General features: G+C 39.0%; 1 protein-coding gene across 2 annotated transcripts in view; it reads left to right on the top strand.

The window, feature by feature from the left end:
* Positions 1-8,296, top strand: part of erbb4b (erb-b2 receptor tyrosine kinase 4b) — a 317,502-nt gene extending 309,206 nt beyond the window's left edge. For both annotated transcript variants that reach the window (XM_065962193.1, XM_065962192.1), the window contains exons 27-28: positions 563-691; positions 855-8,296. In XM_065962193.1, the coding sequence (XP_065818265.1) occupies positions 563-691; positions 855-1,522 (797 nt within the window). In that variant the 3' untranslated portion in view covers positions 1,523-8,296. The remainder of the gene's footprint in view (positions 1-562; positions 692-854) is intronic.
* The last annotated feature ends 10,021 nt before the right edge of the window (positions 8,297-18,317 follow it).

The raw sequence follows: 18,317 nt of genomic DNA, 5'->3' as shown, positions 1-18,317 counted from the left end.
TGTAAGTCTTCAATGAAAACCACGTTCAAGCTAACAGCTTGTCACGCTTTTTAGACTGACACAATCTTCCTTTTTTTTTTCTCCTTTGTATCGTACTGTGACTCTTGACCACTCACTAGCAGAAGATTTGAGAGATGAGAACAAAAATATAAAACTAAAACTAATATCTAACAGCTGTCTGGAAAAACTAAACCACATAGAACACCTTTCTGGGAAACAAGAGAAATGCAGCAGCTGTGTTGTCTTGTTGTTCTGTTGATTCCAGCAACACATTTGTTGGACTCATGTATTCCATATTTCAAGATTTGATGTGGTAAAATTAGGGGGAAATCCTTGAGTAGGCTGTGTTTTAAAATCTTCATTTACAGAATGTGCATTGGATAGAACATTTTGTAATTATGTTTGTGTTGTCTTTTGTTCACAAATATATTGATTGAAATAAAAGGCTTGCATATCCCTTTTACCTCTAAATCCTAACCTTTCAATCAGGATGATAGGGATTGTACAGTCCCATTTGATCAATCTATTTGCTTTTCCTTGTCTGTCTTTTGTGCTTCATAAGGTGGAGGAGAGGATAGTAGTGGACAACGCTACAGTGCTGATCCAACCGGTCTTTTGGCAGAACGTGGAGCAAAAGGCGACAAAGACCAGGAATGTTACATGACTGCCAAGAGAGACAAAAACAGCTCAGGTTAACTTGATAATTTTAAGAAACTACTGAGTTCTTGCATGACATTTCCAGAAGCAAGGTTGGAAGCTGGCCTGGAACAGAAATAATTAAATATCAGTAAATGACTTCTAAGTAGGTGTGCCTTTGTTTAATGCTAATCCAACCATTCCCTTCTTGTTTCCAGATTACCTAAACCCAGTCGAGGAAAACCCCTTTGTCACACGTCGTAGGAATGGTGATGCCCACTCAGCAATCAATGGAGCAGGTTGCCACACCCTGCACATGCCAGGGGCTGCTATTGCCACCAAGAACCAGTCTTCCCATGGGGACGATGAGTATGTCAATGAGCCACTGTACCTAAATACCTTACTTAACCAAGGGGACAAGAACGGATTGGCTGGCGCAGTCTCAATCTCTGGCCCTGGGTCCTCTTCTGCCCAGTCGGTATCGCAGACAGTCAACCCACCACCATCTAGCCACACAGTCTCCTCCTCTGGATATGTTCTGCCCCCTGGCCACCTCCCACACCCATATCCATCACACACCCTGCATCCGGGGCATTCAGGACACACTCTACACTCAGGCATTACCAGCAGCACCATCATGTTTGATAAGAAAGGCAAGAAGGCCACTTTTGACAATCCTGAGTACTGGCAGCACAGTCTACCCCCGAAGTCTTCACTGCACAACCCAGAGTACCTACAAGACTGCAGCACGCGCTTCTTCTACCGGCAGAATGGACGCATTCGCCCTGCTGTGGCTGAGAACCAGGAGTACTTGTCCGAGGCTGCTATGAAAGCGGGCAATGTATTGCCACCACCTCCATACAGACAGAGGAACACTGTGGTGTAGTGACCCATCTGTAGCGCAATGAAGGGATGACTAGAGGGAAAGGGAATGGAGATTTGGGAATGTTTGACAGTCCTCCTATTTCCCTGTTCTACTTCTTCAACTGGGTTCTTCTAGCACCCTCCCTGAACACGTCTCTCTGTTTTGTCTGATTTCAAGTCTTTTCTTCTCAACCATACAGTAGGTTCTGCCTTTTCTTCGGAAGGACTACAATAAAAGTTACTGGCAGCCTTGATTGACATTCAAACTCTATTTTTAGCTCCATCCTTGGCCATGACCCGTTGCGTGAGATGACACGTCTCTTCAAAGTTGGTGTTGTTCTGGAGCACAATGTCCTGCCATCTTTAGTATCAGAAAGGCACAAAAACAATAAATGATCGAAATGATTTGTTTGAGAGATAAAGGGTATAAATAGACTGTGGTAAGCCCAAAGAGAAGATTTCCACTATGATTTATACACCCACAAATTACTCTTCGCCCATGTCCTTTGAGCTCTTTTGTTCCCACCAGCTTCATGTACACATTGCTGTTTCTTTTGTGCAGTCAAATAACACATGCACATGGAGTTGTGTCGTGACTTAACCAGCAAATCTGCAGTCATGCTGATGAACCCAGATGTGGCTTGCATGCCTGCCTACATGCTTCTTGGACGTTTACATGTTGCTGCACAAGTAATGGCATTCAAACATTCATCACACACAGCTCATGTCATATCTTAACCATGTTAACATGCCTGCAGCCTTGACACACCAATATAACCATACATCAATGCATAAGTAAATATACACACAGGGACAGATAAGCCTGCTGCCACTTGAAATATATTCGAGAGGACAAGCTCAATTGACCTTGCACTAGAAGACAGAGTGTCCCGATAATGGCAGTCAGTGGTGCAGCGAAGAGAAAGGGTCAACAGAAAAGTAAATGTCACCGCGGTTTTATGGGAAGCTGTGATATCACCCAGTGCCTGGTGGAAAGCATTGGAAAGATTATTGGCATAACTAGGATGGGATTCAAAAGGTTGATCATTCAGAAGATGTCCCTTATGTTTCCCGATCAGTATTCAACTACACCAATCCAGTTCAAAGAGCCAGCAAACTAGCCGCCTACATGTTACCTTCATATAAGACCATTGCAAGCAGCATTGTGACTGACATAACCAATTGTTACTCAAGTAAAATGAATGGTTTGTCAATGGAACTGGTGCTTCAGAATCGACTGATTTTGTTTTACCGTAAAAGGATTGTGAGGGAATTGGAGAGCATACAAACAAAACATAAGGGAAACACATTATATATTAGAATCTGCATCAGAGCAATTTCTGTATGTTTTTTTCAAGCATCAGGGATCTGTTTACTTTGTCAGCTTGTCTTAAACTACTTAAGCAAACAGCACAGACACCCAGCCACGAAACAGCACTGAGGAGAGGGCAAAGAAGCTAACCCTGCAGAGCCGTAAATAAGCCAATTACATGTCATTATCAGACAGACACGATCCCAGAAAAAGGCTCTGTGGACCAAGCTGTGTCTGGGACGATTTTCAAGTATATTAACAGACAAGGATAATAGATGTTTTTCCTCCTCTGTTGTTCATAATATTTTACGTCATAAGAACATAAAAATTCACTCTGTCCAAGCAGTCACCACTTTCCAGACCATGCTGTGTCTCTAAGGGTTGGATGGTTCAGAAGCAGAGACTATCAAAAACGCCTCTGAGCAAACAATATTTTCTTTGGTTTGGGGTGTTGCATTAGTGTATTGACACATTACAAATACCCCTTCATCCAAAGTACATCTTCCTGTACTGAAACAAATACTGCCAGATGCCACTGCAAACTCTGATGGAGACCAGTAGCATCTGTCGTCAAATAAACTTGAAGCCCAGTTTTGTCCAGAGTTGATAACTCAATAGCACTTAATGCTTTGACACAGCCAAATGGCTTTGCTGTTATTCCGTGATAAGCATCATCTTGTTTGTTTTTTTTCCTCATGTTGCAACTATAATTCAGTGAAATGAGACAATGGTTTACAGCAACACATTGCTTGTTTCATAAGACATTTTGTCAAAATAAGGAGCACCCTTTCGCATTGAAAAATATGGTAGGTGAGATCTTAAAATTAAATGGATTTATAAATTAAAGTGACAGAAATTGGCCATTTTTTTATATACCATATACCTGCACTTTTGTAGATTCTGCTGATAATAGTTGATTAAATGTTGTTTTTCATCAAATTACTCTGATACCATGACTGTTTAGATTTGTAACTTAATTGAAGGGGACATCCATACATTTTTTTAGGGGGAGGGGGGGATGCTTCCACCAAGCTTGAGACCAATTGCAAAGACAGATTTGTTCTAATTGAAGGAGGTAAAAAAAAGTAAGGTTTAAGCTTAATAACGCAAAACCGTACTTTTACCATAATACAGCTAAATAGATCTTAAGCAGCTTACGCCATTGAACTATTTCTACCTCCCCACAACTTCAGTTTGAAATGAAGGCTTTTCTGTGAAAATGTCTTAGGCTTATGCCCAACAAAAGATGACATTGTCAAAGACATCACCAGGGTTATTTTCTGAGGCATGCAGTGGCTCACTAGAAATGCAGAGGGGGAACTGAACTGAGCTCTGTTTTGAAATTGGTGGCCTGCCCCTTGAATCAAAAGCATCTAAACAGAATGATGACATGAGCTTTGATTCAAACAGCCGCCCTTAAGTAATGGATGATACTAGCATTCAAATTGAAGACTGACCAATGGCTGTGCATGTCTCTCAACTGACATAACAATGCATAACCACTGTTAACCACAACCTTGTGCCTCTACACTAAAACAACATGGCTGAAAGGAGTCAGACATGCAGGGCTGATGTTGTACTTTGCGACACCCAGATATTTCACTGGCAGAGTGTTTTTCCACCTCTCAGGTTTTATGGGGAATAATAATCATCCAGTTGAGCTCCAGCTGAGGCACAAGTTACCACATCATCAAGCGAAGTCAAACCTATAGTAATAAAATTACATTTGAAGACAGATTTGTGCCAATATCTCAGTCAGTGCACAGCTGACAAGTGTAACTTTATTTTATAGGTTGGGGTGGGCAGAGTTTGATTGGTCAGACTCGAGGTACCATTGACATTGCTCTGTTGCTAATGGATTAAGCTGTAACAGATCTGTTCTTTGACACTTCCTGAGATCTTGGTACTTCTGCTTATTCCAGGTTGACTACCTTGAGCTTACACTTGTGTGTATTTCTTGTGTAAATGTGTGCAATGGAAGTATCCTCTCCATGTTTTTTAGAGCTAAAAGTCAGTTATGTAAGTCTATTTTCACCATCACCTATAAGGTATTAGTTGTAGTGCTTGTTGACTACTGTATGGCCATGGTGTTGAAGTGCAATGACAGCAGTGGAGAGTCACCCAAAGGCTTCGTAATGGATCTCTATGGAAAAATAAAGCCAATCTTCTGGAGGAGAAAACCTGCTGGCACTTTCAGCCGACAAGCATCACAAGGGGCTTTTAGCTTTTTGAATGCTAATTCATCCACTTTCCCTTGTTGTTCTGTGGGGAAATCATGTTATCCAACCCCTCACCCACAGCATCAGCTGAGAAACGCTGAACGACAGGCAATAGGTTGTAATCCTGCAGTGGGGTTAAACCTAAGGTATTAGCATTCCAGAAATGTTACCCGACCAATGCATCAATGTTACAAAAGCTAGCAGGGGAGAGGGTGTAAGTGCACTGTAACTGGCAGAGGAGACCAAAGTTGATTGCCATTCTTTCTCTCTCCTCAAGGGTGACTATAGAAATGTATGTAGCAAACACTGTTCTGCAGCTGAAGCAGTAAAAAGAACTAAACGAAAAAGCAGCTATATCTGGAGTGAATACAAACAAAGACTAAAGCAATCTTGTAATGGAAAGGGATTGTGGTCAAACAGTAATGTGAGACTAGTTTCATGTAAAATGATTTTTTTTTTAAAGGTACACCTCATACTGTAGGTACAGTACTTATTTAAAGGAGCACAATTAATCCCTCTCAGTACAGACTGCTCATCCAGTACATTGTATTTATTTGTGCATCTACTTTCTTTTGGGGTTTATTGTATTTTAAAACACATGTTAACAGTTTTGTAAATTGTGTGCTATAAGTTTGGACTTTTTTCTTGTTTTTGTACTTCAGGGTGCCATTTTGGTGACAGAGTTGTTTTTTTTATATGCAGCTTGAAGGCTTGATTGTCTTATATCTGCCATCTTCTCTAATTAACTTAAAAGCAATTACTATGTCCCAGCTCAGGGGCTTGATGTTTTCACTACAGAGGAACTGAAGTCCAGGCCGAGCCTGCATATCATTGTCGCATGTGTGAGATTCTCTTAAAGGCACAGTTTGATTTGACACATGAGGTTAAAAATTGAAAGCAGCACAATTGCCTAGACTGTTCCCTCTTAAAATAAAGCAGGCCTCATTTTTCTGCCACATTTTGGGACCTTTGAAATGGGACAGCACTTGTAAGACCGTTTAGAGACTTCCGGCCCAGATATGAGGACTTTGGAGGGTCCAGCCACTGAACTGGGACAAAGCAAATGTATTTATAGGGTTTGCTCTATTTCACGTTACTATACTTTGATTATTCACATCATGAGCTCAACTTTCACAGCATCAGTGATATGAATCCACTGAAAGGATTTTGCTGTATTGAATAAAAACAGAGGAAACAGCTATTATCTAACTAGTAATATATTTGGTCAATGCATTAACCAATTCTTATTTTTTTAAGGGAAATATAAATCATCTGACAAACACATGTTCTACCTTTGCAATAGAATCAAACTGTGTATGGCTGTCACTCTTTTTACACTGATTCATACATGTATATTCTACCAGACCATGACAACTGGGCTAGATGACAGTGGTTGCTTAAGCACAGTTTACAATCTTTTGAATTGATGGGAAACTGTAAAATGGAGACAATTGTCTTTTGACAGAATGACAAAGATAATGAGTCAGCAGTTTTACCATTGTAAAAAATAACATTAAAAAAGTGGATAGTATTTTTATAGGTAGGTTAACAGTGGACAGATGCATCTGTAAATACAACAATGATGCTTCTTTTTTCAGCTGAAGTTTGGTTTAATTTCTCCTTGCATCATTGCTTTTAAGTGATACCTTTCTTTTTCTTTTCTTTGGGGAATATATTTTTTGTATGTATATAAATATATATACAGTGTAAATGTAATTTGAAGAGTGAACTCTTATTTTAAAAACGCTTGCAGGGTCTTGTGTCACCCACACCTCATCATTTTCCCTGTGATTGTGTGATTGTGTTTTCAACACATCTTGATGGATTTTGTGTTTTGACCTCTGCTCTTGCTCACTTTGTAGGAGTGAATTTTTATCATTCCTATTTTTTTATTTTACTGAGTATATTATTCCTTCACAACCCTCCACAATTCTCTCAGTATTATCCACCTCTGGAGATTTTTTTTTTTTTTTTAAGATTTTGTACACACTTAAAAATGATGTTGCAATACTGATGAATATTCAATATTTCACCTACTTTCCTCTCAGTCTTTTCCTAATCAATGTTGTGAATCCACCAGTGTCACTTTATACCATGAATTTTAAGGACCTATTGTAGATTTCCTTGAGAAGTTTGATTTCCATTTGCACTGCACTCAGTCATTGTTTACTTTCAGATGATATTCAGCTCTTTATCCATTTGGGACATTACTGGATGAATGGTGTAGCAATATTATGTTACAGCCCCCGGAGTGGTTTTGTTGTGTCTGAGAGACAGAACTGAAGACAGTGTGCATGGGCTGAACTGACCATTAAAACTACTGACATTTACTTGTACAGAGGTGAATAGATGATCTGGGTTTTTTTTTTGGCTTCATTAAGCTAAAATATTTAGGGGGTCTTTCCAAACACAATTTAACAAAGTATACAGATTATTAAAAGACATTTCGGGATCGTAAATCATATTTATTGTGAGGACTGACACCCAAATCATCAAGCTGATCTGTTTTCCTTTTATGTTGCAGATGCTTATTAACTGAAGCTAAATTGTTTGCTTCATTCGCTTTCCATATCGGGGAGAATACAATTCTAGGAAAACGTATGGAGGCTCAATTTTTGAAATTATTCCATAGTTATATAGCATATTTAAGCAGTAGAAGACTCAACTTGTGATGTTTATGCAGGCAGCAGGCTTAACAATTAAAGCTTTGTGAAGTTTTTGATGATACAGTTTACTGCATTATAAAGTTGTTAACAGGAGTAAGGATTTAAACCAGTCAAATTTTGGGGGGGATTTCTAACTTTTTATATTGCCCATAAGCTACAAAATACTAAAGGCCCGTTGCACGCTTACAACTGGAGAGTGTATGGGCACTTTTACTGATGATTCTAGTGTCAGTCCTGTCTTTAATGATACCAAGCATTTCCATTTTGTTTAAGAGACCTTTTGGCAAGCTTCCCAAAAGTCCATGTGTGTGTTTAATACTACATAACAGTTTGGATGAAAGCAGCTTCTTCTTAAAAAGATCTCAAAAAGGATCTTTAAATATCATCGCTTTGTATCGACTCATCTGAACGATTGAGAAAATAAGTTTTATAAACCATACCTTGTCTAATATTACCAGTTTGAAAAGTTTCTCTTCACTTGTTGATCGACACATTTCCCAAGCTAGAACATTTAAATACGTATTCCCTCTGTTTTGTTACATGAACCTGTCAAAAGTATATTTTTAATTCAATATGAATAAAGATCAGTCAATATTTAATGATGTATTGTGCTCATTTGTAAGGCTTAAACAAACCTCTAGTGTCATTAGTAAGTGTTGGACGCCAGTTGGCGCCCAAATGGACATACCACATTTTCATTGGGGCACCAATGGAAAATAACAAAACCCCTGTTTCTTTGGCTGTCAATTATCACTGGATCTCACAATCCTCCTGTGAGGTAAACACACATTCAAATGAGTTTGAAATAATGATCACCTTTCAATCGTTGTGTTGGAAATAACCTGTCAGCTTTAAAAAAAAATGGAGGACACACATGTGTTTTGTACTTTTGGTAAGAAACTGATAGTTCCCATAAATTATTTAATAAATCCTTCAAGTTGTGATCGGCACCACTGTTGCCATCATTCTTTAAAACCCTATAGATGTGCTACTTCAAATTCAGCCTTTGGTTTTGAGGACACTTTACACCTCCTTACTTGAAATGTCAGACGGTTCTCAAGTAGTTCAGCCAGACACACAACACAGAGCAGTGTTGTGTAACCTGAAGTCACAGCATGATATCTTCATTCTGCCCAGATGAGGGCAGGCTGCAGACATCTCCCACCATTCAGCATACTTTGCCTTTAGGCACAAAAGATTAAGAAGTCAGACATTACTCGAATTTTAGCACCACAACCTCTATTAGTTACCCTGCTTTTCCAAAGCCACTTATATACACACACAAACTTGTACACTTGCAGGAAAATCACGAGCGCCAATAATAAAGTGTCATTACATCTGACACTTGCCTGTGTATGATAGATGCGTCTCTTTCCAGCTGATGACATTTTATGGCATTATCATAGGAAATCCAATAACGAGATCGGTGTCTTGGAGCCTTTGCCCCATGCAAAGTCAAATCACTTGCCTGAAGATGGTAATAGAGTGTGAGCGCAACGATCTGTCACTGCCTCTACTCTCACTCTGGCACACCAACCCCTCTGACAAACTGTATGGATTTTTACCTGATATGAGGAATGATCAGCCCAGTTGAATGTAAATGATCCTAAATGTCTTCAGGTGAATCCATTGACTGACGTTTCTCAACAGATAAAAGTGGAGGCGGGGTATGACAATGCATCAATCTTTACCTCAACATCTCAACAGCACAACAAAACCATTTCACTCTCTAAATGTTTCCGAGTGAAGCTATTCTAATTGCTGTTGTAAACACTTCCAAAGACAGATATTAAGAATTGGCTGCCAGCCCAAAGTGCAGTTTTGCTTACTCGAGCAGAAGTGATTTTTGTTCTGAATGCAATTTGGTTTTGTGTAAACACCGTTCTCTCCTGTCAAAATAGTTTTTTAGTCTTTTCCAAGCTGGGGAAAATTATAGTCACAGTAACTATGTATTACAACCTTCACCAATGAAAAGACATGGTGTGGACAAGGGGCAACCTCCAGTCTTGAAACGTGAAGCCAATGCGGAAGTGCAACATCCTGCAGTTTGTCGAGTGTCTGCTTGAGGCCGGGAACACCGAAAGTCAACACAACAGGCAAAAAAGTTGTTTATGGAGTAAAAATGACCATGTTAAAAACCTGGTACAAAAAAAAGAAATAGGTCTGATGAGTTATGTCATGACTGGCACACACTGTAAGGGGGGGTGATTTTTTTTTTAAAAGGCTACCTTTTGATTTTGGGGAACAATACACGTTATCCATAATTAGGCATGTAGCTGACATGATTGACAGGTGGGCGCAATGTAACGGTTCGTCAGGAGGCTCAAAACCCGCCTCAGCTCCAACTCTCAGCCTGTTGTTAGGTTGACTGAAAGTTAGGGTGAGACAGCATTTCCAGCTTGGGGGCTACTGCCGAAGAGCCTCCTCAGCCCCCTGCCTTAACAGATGGAAGACATCACTCAGGCTTCATCCATTAATATTTACTACGGGTGTGGATGTTTGACAGAATGTTACTAGCTTCTAATAACAATACCAGTATATATTTTTAAACTGGCTACTGGCAAGTACCCCCATTAGCATCAATATGGTAATTTATTAGCTCAGATACATTTTTCAGTGGAAATCTGTAATAATTCACCCTTCCCAAACAGTGGCCAGCACATCAATCAATGCTTCACTTTCAGATGTATTCTAGCTGCCACTGTTCACAACTGTTTTATAGAAGCCAAGAAGAATCTGAATCCCTTGTTTTATTAATTACGATAGGAAACAACAACATTGTAGTGCTGGGGTGCGTAGCATTAGTTAGAGCTTCCCTCTATGAAGCAGTGAACAGTAAAAAAGGGGTTTCTCTGACACATCGGCAAACAAGACATATCAAAACTGACTGCTTTTTTTTTTTTTTTTATATATAGGATTTCGTTACCATACCATTATTAACAATACAATGTTTCTAAAAGATCCAAATCATCAATAGAGGTCAACTTTCGAAATCATACTGATCTGGTAACAACTCAAAAACTCGACTTCAAGTTTAAAGTTTGATTTTCTCCAAAGTTCAGATGCAGACACAAGTAAGACAGACGGGTCAAACATCCATGCAAAACAATGCAAAATTATAGAAATAACATTACGTACACAAAGGGCTAATGGTATACAAACTGTTCTTATTATGTCACACATGGTATAAGATTGGTACTCAGTATCATCCCATGCAGAAGCTCACAGGTATGTGAAAAGAAACAATGGGGTTTGAACATGTCTACTTCTTGTTAACAGTTGTTCGGACAATCAAATAGCCAACTACAACCTAACGCAGTCATACATTTGGTTACAGATTGCAAAAAAGTGTGAAACTAAAGTTTTAAAACCTGTTTTGTTTTTTTGTTCCCACTGTTCTGTCATTGCTATCTCTTTTTCCCAGAGACCCAGTGGTGAGGGCGGCTGCTCCTAAATCCCAGCATGTTGGCAGCCTGTGATTGAATGGACTGTACAAAGCCCACTAAGCAGTGTTGCGATCCCCCTTGAGAGCTTTCATTACAGAGCAACATATTGGATTCTCTTCACAGGCTGTCTGTCTCTGGAGGCTACGATCTCTCCAGGAATACACACCCACAAACAAAAAGCATCATAACAGACAGCATGTAGACATCCCAGTAGTAAAAACCTCTCATTCCCACTGAATATAGTTTCTTACATTTTCAGCACAACCCTGTGCACCCTGATATTGTTATTGCCACTATTTCACCTTTATATGCAAATGTAGGCAGGTGATCATTTATTTGCATAATTACACAGATACACCTGTACATATAAAGGATAACCCATACACAGAAGACTCAAGTTTAAGGGGAGGGCTCATTAAGTTGTGTTTTAGAGCCCTGTCACAACAGCATAATACATTACTTGATTTAAATAGAATCACCATAGACAATCAAGAGGCCAAAGAATGTTCTCTGCCAAACTATAATAAACTATCCAACATGTTTAAGTTTGTAGACATGGAAATTATCAGACCTGGCTATACAATATTATCAGTAGTCCTAAACTTTGATCACAATTGTATTTTTAGAATTACTATAATATATCAATAAATACTGATTTATGAACTATTTCTAACTCCCAAAGACAAACTTTGTCAACATCTGTGAACATTTTCACTAATTTCTTCTCATTTCAGTGGTATTGATTTTACAGGGGCACCGGTAGCCGAGTGGTTATGTGGCACGCCCCATGAACGGAAGCTGTGGTCCATGTCGCAGCGGCTGTGGGTTCAAGTCCAGCCCTGGCATGTCATAAGCGATTCTCTCCTCCCAGCACTTCCTGTCTCTCTCCAGCTGTCCTATCCAATGAAGGCAAATCAGGCCAAAAAATATATAGTATATACTGATTTTACAAAGATTTATGCATTTATTATGCCATTTCAGTGTATGCTTTTAATAATATGATTTGACCAGTTTTGTGCAGGTTCACATTTAAAAATAGGCAGCTCAAAGTTTAGTTCACAAAGAACTTAAATCACAATTTTTAGATCAAGTTCACAGTCCAAAAAGTAAATTTGTTCATGTCTTCATTTTTTAAACTACACTTGTACTCTTTTCCAGTAAATCCTCATTTAAACCCTTCTTGTAGTCATCATTCACTCACAAGTTTTACCCAAATTAAGGTCACAAGCTTTAAAGATTTAAATATTCTTGGTCTTATAAATATCATGAAGATTGGTTTCACACAGGAAAGAGTGAAGAGGTGTTTCCTTAACTGTAAATCTTAACAAGTACACGTTAATCATTTACATATGAATCACTCTTTACTTATCAGGCTGTTTGCTATTCAGAGATGGTTTCAGTTTCTTTACAGCTTTTGGAAAAAATCTCTACATAGAAAAAATGGGTGTGAAAAATATACAGGGTAAAAACAACTAGGGAGGCAGAGAACAAGAGGGAGAACTAATATCCCTTCAACCTGGTGTTTTTAAATGTAAAACAGTGTACCTACAGCCTAATTTTTTATGATTACATTTTGTTTTCTCAGCGCTGAGAAAGTGCTTAACAGCTTTGCAAGACTTTATTCACTAAATAAAAGTCCCAGAAAAAAAATCATATTAAAAGCACTGTGTGAAATTGAAATAAAAACACATCAGGTTTGTATGCAAAAAAGGCATACCATATCCATGTGGCATGCATGCCATGTGGCGCAGATCGGTCTTCGGTAGACAGTGCTAGCCAACTCTCTGTACCTCTGAACTTGAGCACTGTCTCTAGAGTGAACTATGCCTTTATGTTCTCCTTAACGGGTTGCAAACTGAGCCACTTAGTACGCGGTTTACCAAAAATATCAGCACATTCAGGCACTACACTGACTATGACTGCATCAGACCAGAGTCTTGAATTATATGTGGGCACTAGTTGTGCTACATATTGGACTGTTCTTAAAATCAGGCTCTTAACATCTAGGCTGTTCGCTGTCATTTCAGGGTCAATATTTACTTCTACTTTGACATGACTCAAGACAAAACATAAAACCAGTCAACAGCAGTAAAAACAAAGCCCTGCATGAATAAGTAGTCTCTTTAAATACATAAAAATACCCCAAATCCATTTAATTTGAATGATTTATTTTACACATTAGCATTTAATATGTGGCCATGAACGATTTGCAAAAGTCACTTAATTAAAATATTGTCATTTTAAGCTCGTTGAAAACAAAAACTGTCCAGCATTTCACTATAGGTTGTGGTTGACAAGATGCACATTAAGATTAATAAGGCAATCTCTCATTGGTCATTTGCATACTGCTTGTGATATACAGCCACTTGATTGCCATTTAATATGACCTACTTAGCATTTAGTTTTTATCAATCGCTTTGTTAGGCAAGGCAACTTTCACATATAGATGCTCCTATACAAACTATGTTGGCATTTTAAATGGGAAACTTTATTAGAACTCATTTACATTTCCCTTCACTTCCAATGAAAGACGCATTTTGATAACTGAATCTATATCTTCAGGGGGGGAGCACAGGAGCCAATCTTTGTTACACGCTCAAGTCAATGGGGCTTTTGAGCTGCCCTGTTCTGGTAAAGACAGATGAATTGTGGACCTTTATATTATCTGGCAGAACTGACCTGCTGTTAAATTGGGTTACATCATGTCTAGGGGGTTTGAAGTTATTGTCAGAGATCACCAGGAGTTTTCCCAGTATTCTATCTACCGCCACATGCAGTGTATGGACCAGCTTGGATCAAATAACAGACCAAGCTTTAGAAATGTGTTTCTTCAAACATGTTTTATAAATCTAGTCTTCATTTTAACTCTCCGTACAAAGATAGAAACATCAAGCACAGTGTTTGTCTAAATATGGAAAAGAGGGCCTTTTTGTGATGTAGTAGTTACATGTGTAAGAGCATCCTCCTATCACATTGAAGATTTATCAAGGACACAGCTGGCGAACTAGCATTTCCTCCTGTCTAGGGAGTTAATTGCAATGAAGTGAAATTTCAAAATGACTTCCACTCATAGAAAACACTAATAACATGTGAGCAGAGTGATAAATGAGACCAATTGTGGGCAACACTGCATTTTAATTAAGCCGCAGTCTTAAGCGAGCAGGCTCCATTGATGAAGTCAACTCTCCATTGCAATTATGTTGCTCTATTCATGTGTAACATAAAGGCTTGATGACAGTGCTTTGTTGGCTAACAGTGGAAGCATAATTGTGTCCTTTCACACATTAAAATGACACATCTCAATTTTCTATTTGGACTTGAAGTAGCCTTACCCTCAGTCAGTAATAAGGTAGAGGAACCATCCTCATTACCAACACAGTGGATTATTCAACTGACACTATATATTCCTGGTCAAATTTCAACCAACGACTACAATAAAGGGAATGACGGACATGCGAGATTGACACTTCTTGATACATTTTTCTGCTCAATGTATTTTTTATACACTTCTGCCTTGCACCCTGTATGACTTCAGTAAAATACAAGAAATTCAAGCTTCGGATGGTTGTTGCAGTCCTTTCTGGCTTTTTTGCTTGATGCAAGACACAGGTTGCAGGGGCAGTCGAGGGAAAAACTCACTAAAAGAAAAAAATTTAACTTTAATCTTAACATTATCCAAAAACATGAAACTCACAGTTCATGGAGCCAACAGGGATAGTCCTATTGATTTGCAGACCATGTGACTGTTGTCTGCATTGACCTTAGCTAGACCACAATCTATACAGCAAAACGTTGACTGTGAAGCGGGTGATTGGGGACATTTTATGGCCTTGGTGGAGATCTCTTCTCTATTGAGTGCTTTTCCTTTTCTTTCTCCACTTAGCTAAGAGAGAAAAAATAAGAGGCCCTGAGACGGCTCCCTCTCACAGGATGAAGAGCAGACTGCCTTTTTTTGGACGAACAGACATAGGTAATGGGAAGAGACTGTGTGGTTTTTATTTTCTCCTTTTTATGCCTCAAAATGGACTTTGGTCATGCTTTAGTCCATCTTTACATTAATGTAGTTATGTGAGGACAAGGAACAAATGAGATAGCTGTCTGATAAGAAAGCATAAGACATGATCAAAGCAAGGCTGATAGTCGTCATTATATATATCCACCTTGTTTAAGAGACTAGTTCTGCTTTCATATGACAATATGACAATCAGTGTATGGCCATTGGCAGACACTAGAGGTCCCTCACTGATTTAACCGCCATTGTGTTTGCGATGACACTGTGTACTGATTTGCTGTGTAGGTTTTTTTACAGGTATTATCACCACATCAAAAGAGGAGCTGATGAATGCTTCACTGTTTTCACTAACAACCCATTGTGTTCTTTTGTAGCCAGAAGCATATTGTCTTGATATCATGGAAAGAGTCATTTCCCTTGACACTCAGATTTTTTGTAGCATAAAAAGAATATTGTGTTAGTTCAAAACCATCCAGCTTCTGACTAAAAGGCCATGCTCCTTTCTTGACCTCCTCTTTGCAGGGTTTTTTGCCTCCTTTTAGACCAAGTAGCTTTGGAGAACCTTTGTGATCCTCCCACATGACATCCCACTATCATTTAGCCTTTCACATATTCAAAAGCCAAGGGCTTCTTTAGGCTAAAGATGCATGGTAGATGGATGTAGAGGAGGGCCAGGGGATTAAAGCTTGAACTGAGAGGAATGTCAAGGCACCCAAACAGGTCGAGCAGGGGAAATCTACTGCTCTTAGTCCACCACCTCTCTCTGTTCAACTGCTTTGTTTGAGAGCTGCAGGCAGAGTCTGAGAAAGGTTAAATCGGGCAAGAACCTGAAATAAAATCAGAGAAAACTGATCTGACCAGATTTACTAAATCAAGTCAACACACAAATGTGCACTTTAGATCATACAGTACTTTAATGGGTTTTTTTAAAGAATAATGCAATGATAAAATACATTGAGTCAGTTTGTTCTTAACCTATACAAACGATGCACACATAATTATTTAACAAATATCAGAAGATACTGTGATGAGTTATCTGGGTATTCTTGTCTTCTGTACGTATTATAAATCAATATTGAAGGATATTGATCAATATCGAATCGAAATCAAATCGAATGATGACCCAAAGAACTGAAATCGATTTCAATTGTGAGTTGGTGGACAATACCCGGCTCTACTTGATATATTTCAGGATTGTTGGCTATACATTGTTGGATACAGCTGTCATGTTTTCTGCAAGAATCAGAGGGCATGACATACCTGAAAAGTTTCCTTTGTGCGCATTAGGGAGAGCTTGGCATACAATGGGGCAGTGACCCCACAGCATCTGCACGCACCAAATTCTCTGTACCATGGTTTTGCTCAAGCCGACAGTCCTCGTCCTACCCTGTCATGGTTTCTGAAACATAGCGTAGACCCAAGCTGGATTTGCAGGTTTAACATCGAGTCCTGCACTCCATGAGTCAAAGACGATGAACTCTAAGTGACCCCTGAAAGCAATGCCATTTGTGAGTAAATGTATGTGTGTGAAAGGGTAAAGGGCGGTATCTTTTTAAAGATATTTTTGTTTCTTCCTGTATTTATTTGACAGCTGAATAGCGACAGACAATGTGGGTAAGAGAAAGTAGAGTAGACAGGCAGCAAAGGGCTGAGGTCGGGGAGATGAACCCCCAACATCGGCGCCTGCTCTACTGACTGAGCTCAACCGGCGCCCCATAATTAAAGTAAAGTTATTAGCACTTTTCTGGTCAGAAGACAAAAACCATTTGCCATTTCACAGTGTTTTTTAATTGATCATGAAAATATTCTGAATACCATAACTAGCTTGTATATCTCATTTCAGAAGTAACTCATCTCAATTAATACACAATCATAAGCCGCTGACGAAGCAGCGGGAGCAACTTAGGGTTAAGGGTCTTGCCCAAGGAAACATTGGACATGTGGCTGCAGGAGCTGGGGATGGAACCCCCAACCTTCCGGTTGAGAGGTGGCCGACTCTACGAACTGAGCCAAAGCCAATACAATGTGAATTCACATGTCAAATATATTTTTTTAAACTATTTTTAGGTATCAATTTTTAAAGAAATGTGCTTCAAAATCTCCAAGGAAGGGTAGCTGTGACTGCATGCTTACGCCAACACATCCAGCTTTGAAAATCCCAGGAAATCTGTGCAAAATCAGAAATGCTCACACTACAGTCACTGAAAAAGTGTCCCATTGGCACAAAGCAATTACAAATCAACTACACACATGCCCACAAAGCTGTTGTCCACAGGCAACCAAAGAAAGACAAATTACTTCCCTGTCAGATAAAATCAGACTCAACATCTTTTAATTAATTTCACTGTGTATTTACATTTTTTATTGTGATTCTTTTTTTTTTGTTTCCTCTTCCCCCTCACAGCCTTGTTCTGAGGAAAATGTAAGTTTGAAAAATTATCAGCCTTCTTTTCCCCAAAGCAGGTCCAGTCAACATCTCTCGCTCTCTCTGAATCTCAGCAGTCGTGTTTGATATGTAATAGTTCATAAACTGAATTTAAACGAACGATATGTTATTTGTCCTATTACTTTTGTCACAACTATTTTTTCTTTTTTAAATATTACTTGAGTCTGGGACAGTCCAACCTCTCCTAAAAAAATATATGAGAGAAACACACAGAGAATTGTTGCAATTCTATGTTAGTCGTTTGGATTTTTAAAAACAAATTATTTGGATATGATAACTGTCCTAAATGACATTCTCAGGGCTTGTTTTCATCAAAACGGGGGGTGTGGTTGCTCTGGTGAGTGGGTCACCCATTATTGACAGCTCTCATCAATGGGTGGAGATACCAGTGGAGGGGAGGGTATTTTCACCAGAATCCTACTGTGACATCACAAGGATAGCAAATTTGAAAAGAGCACTTTTCTCTGTGTTGTAAGACTTATGCAGAGCACAAACAAAAGACTGGATGGGTTTATTTCACATATTGTGTGTCGGTAGATACTCAGGTTACAAATATGTTCAAAAACACTGTAAAAGTGGATTTTTCACAACATGTCCACAACCATTTGGTACAAAAAATAATGGAGACTCACTTACAGTGGGTACGGAAAGTATTCAGACCCCTTTACATTTTTCACTCTTTGTTTCATTGCAGCCATTTGCTAAAATCAAAAAAG

This window comes from Labrus bergylta, chromosome 13, assembly GCF_963930695.1.
Source record: "Labrus bergylta chromosome 13, fLabBer1.1, whole genome shotgun sequence".
Lineage (NCBI taxonomy): Eukaryota > Metazoa > Chordata > Actinopteri > Labriformes > Labridae > Labrus > Labrus bergylta.
Note: the sequence above shows the minus strand (reverse complement) of the source record. Positions and strands in the feature narration are given on the sequence as shown.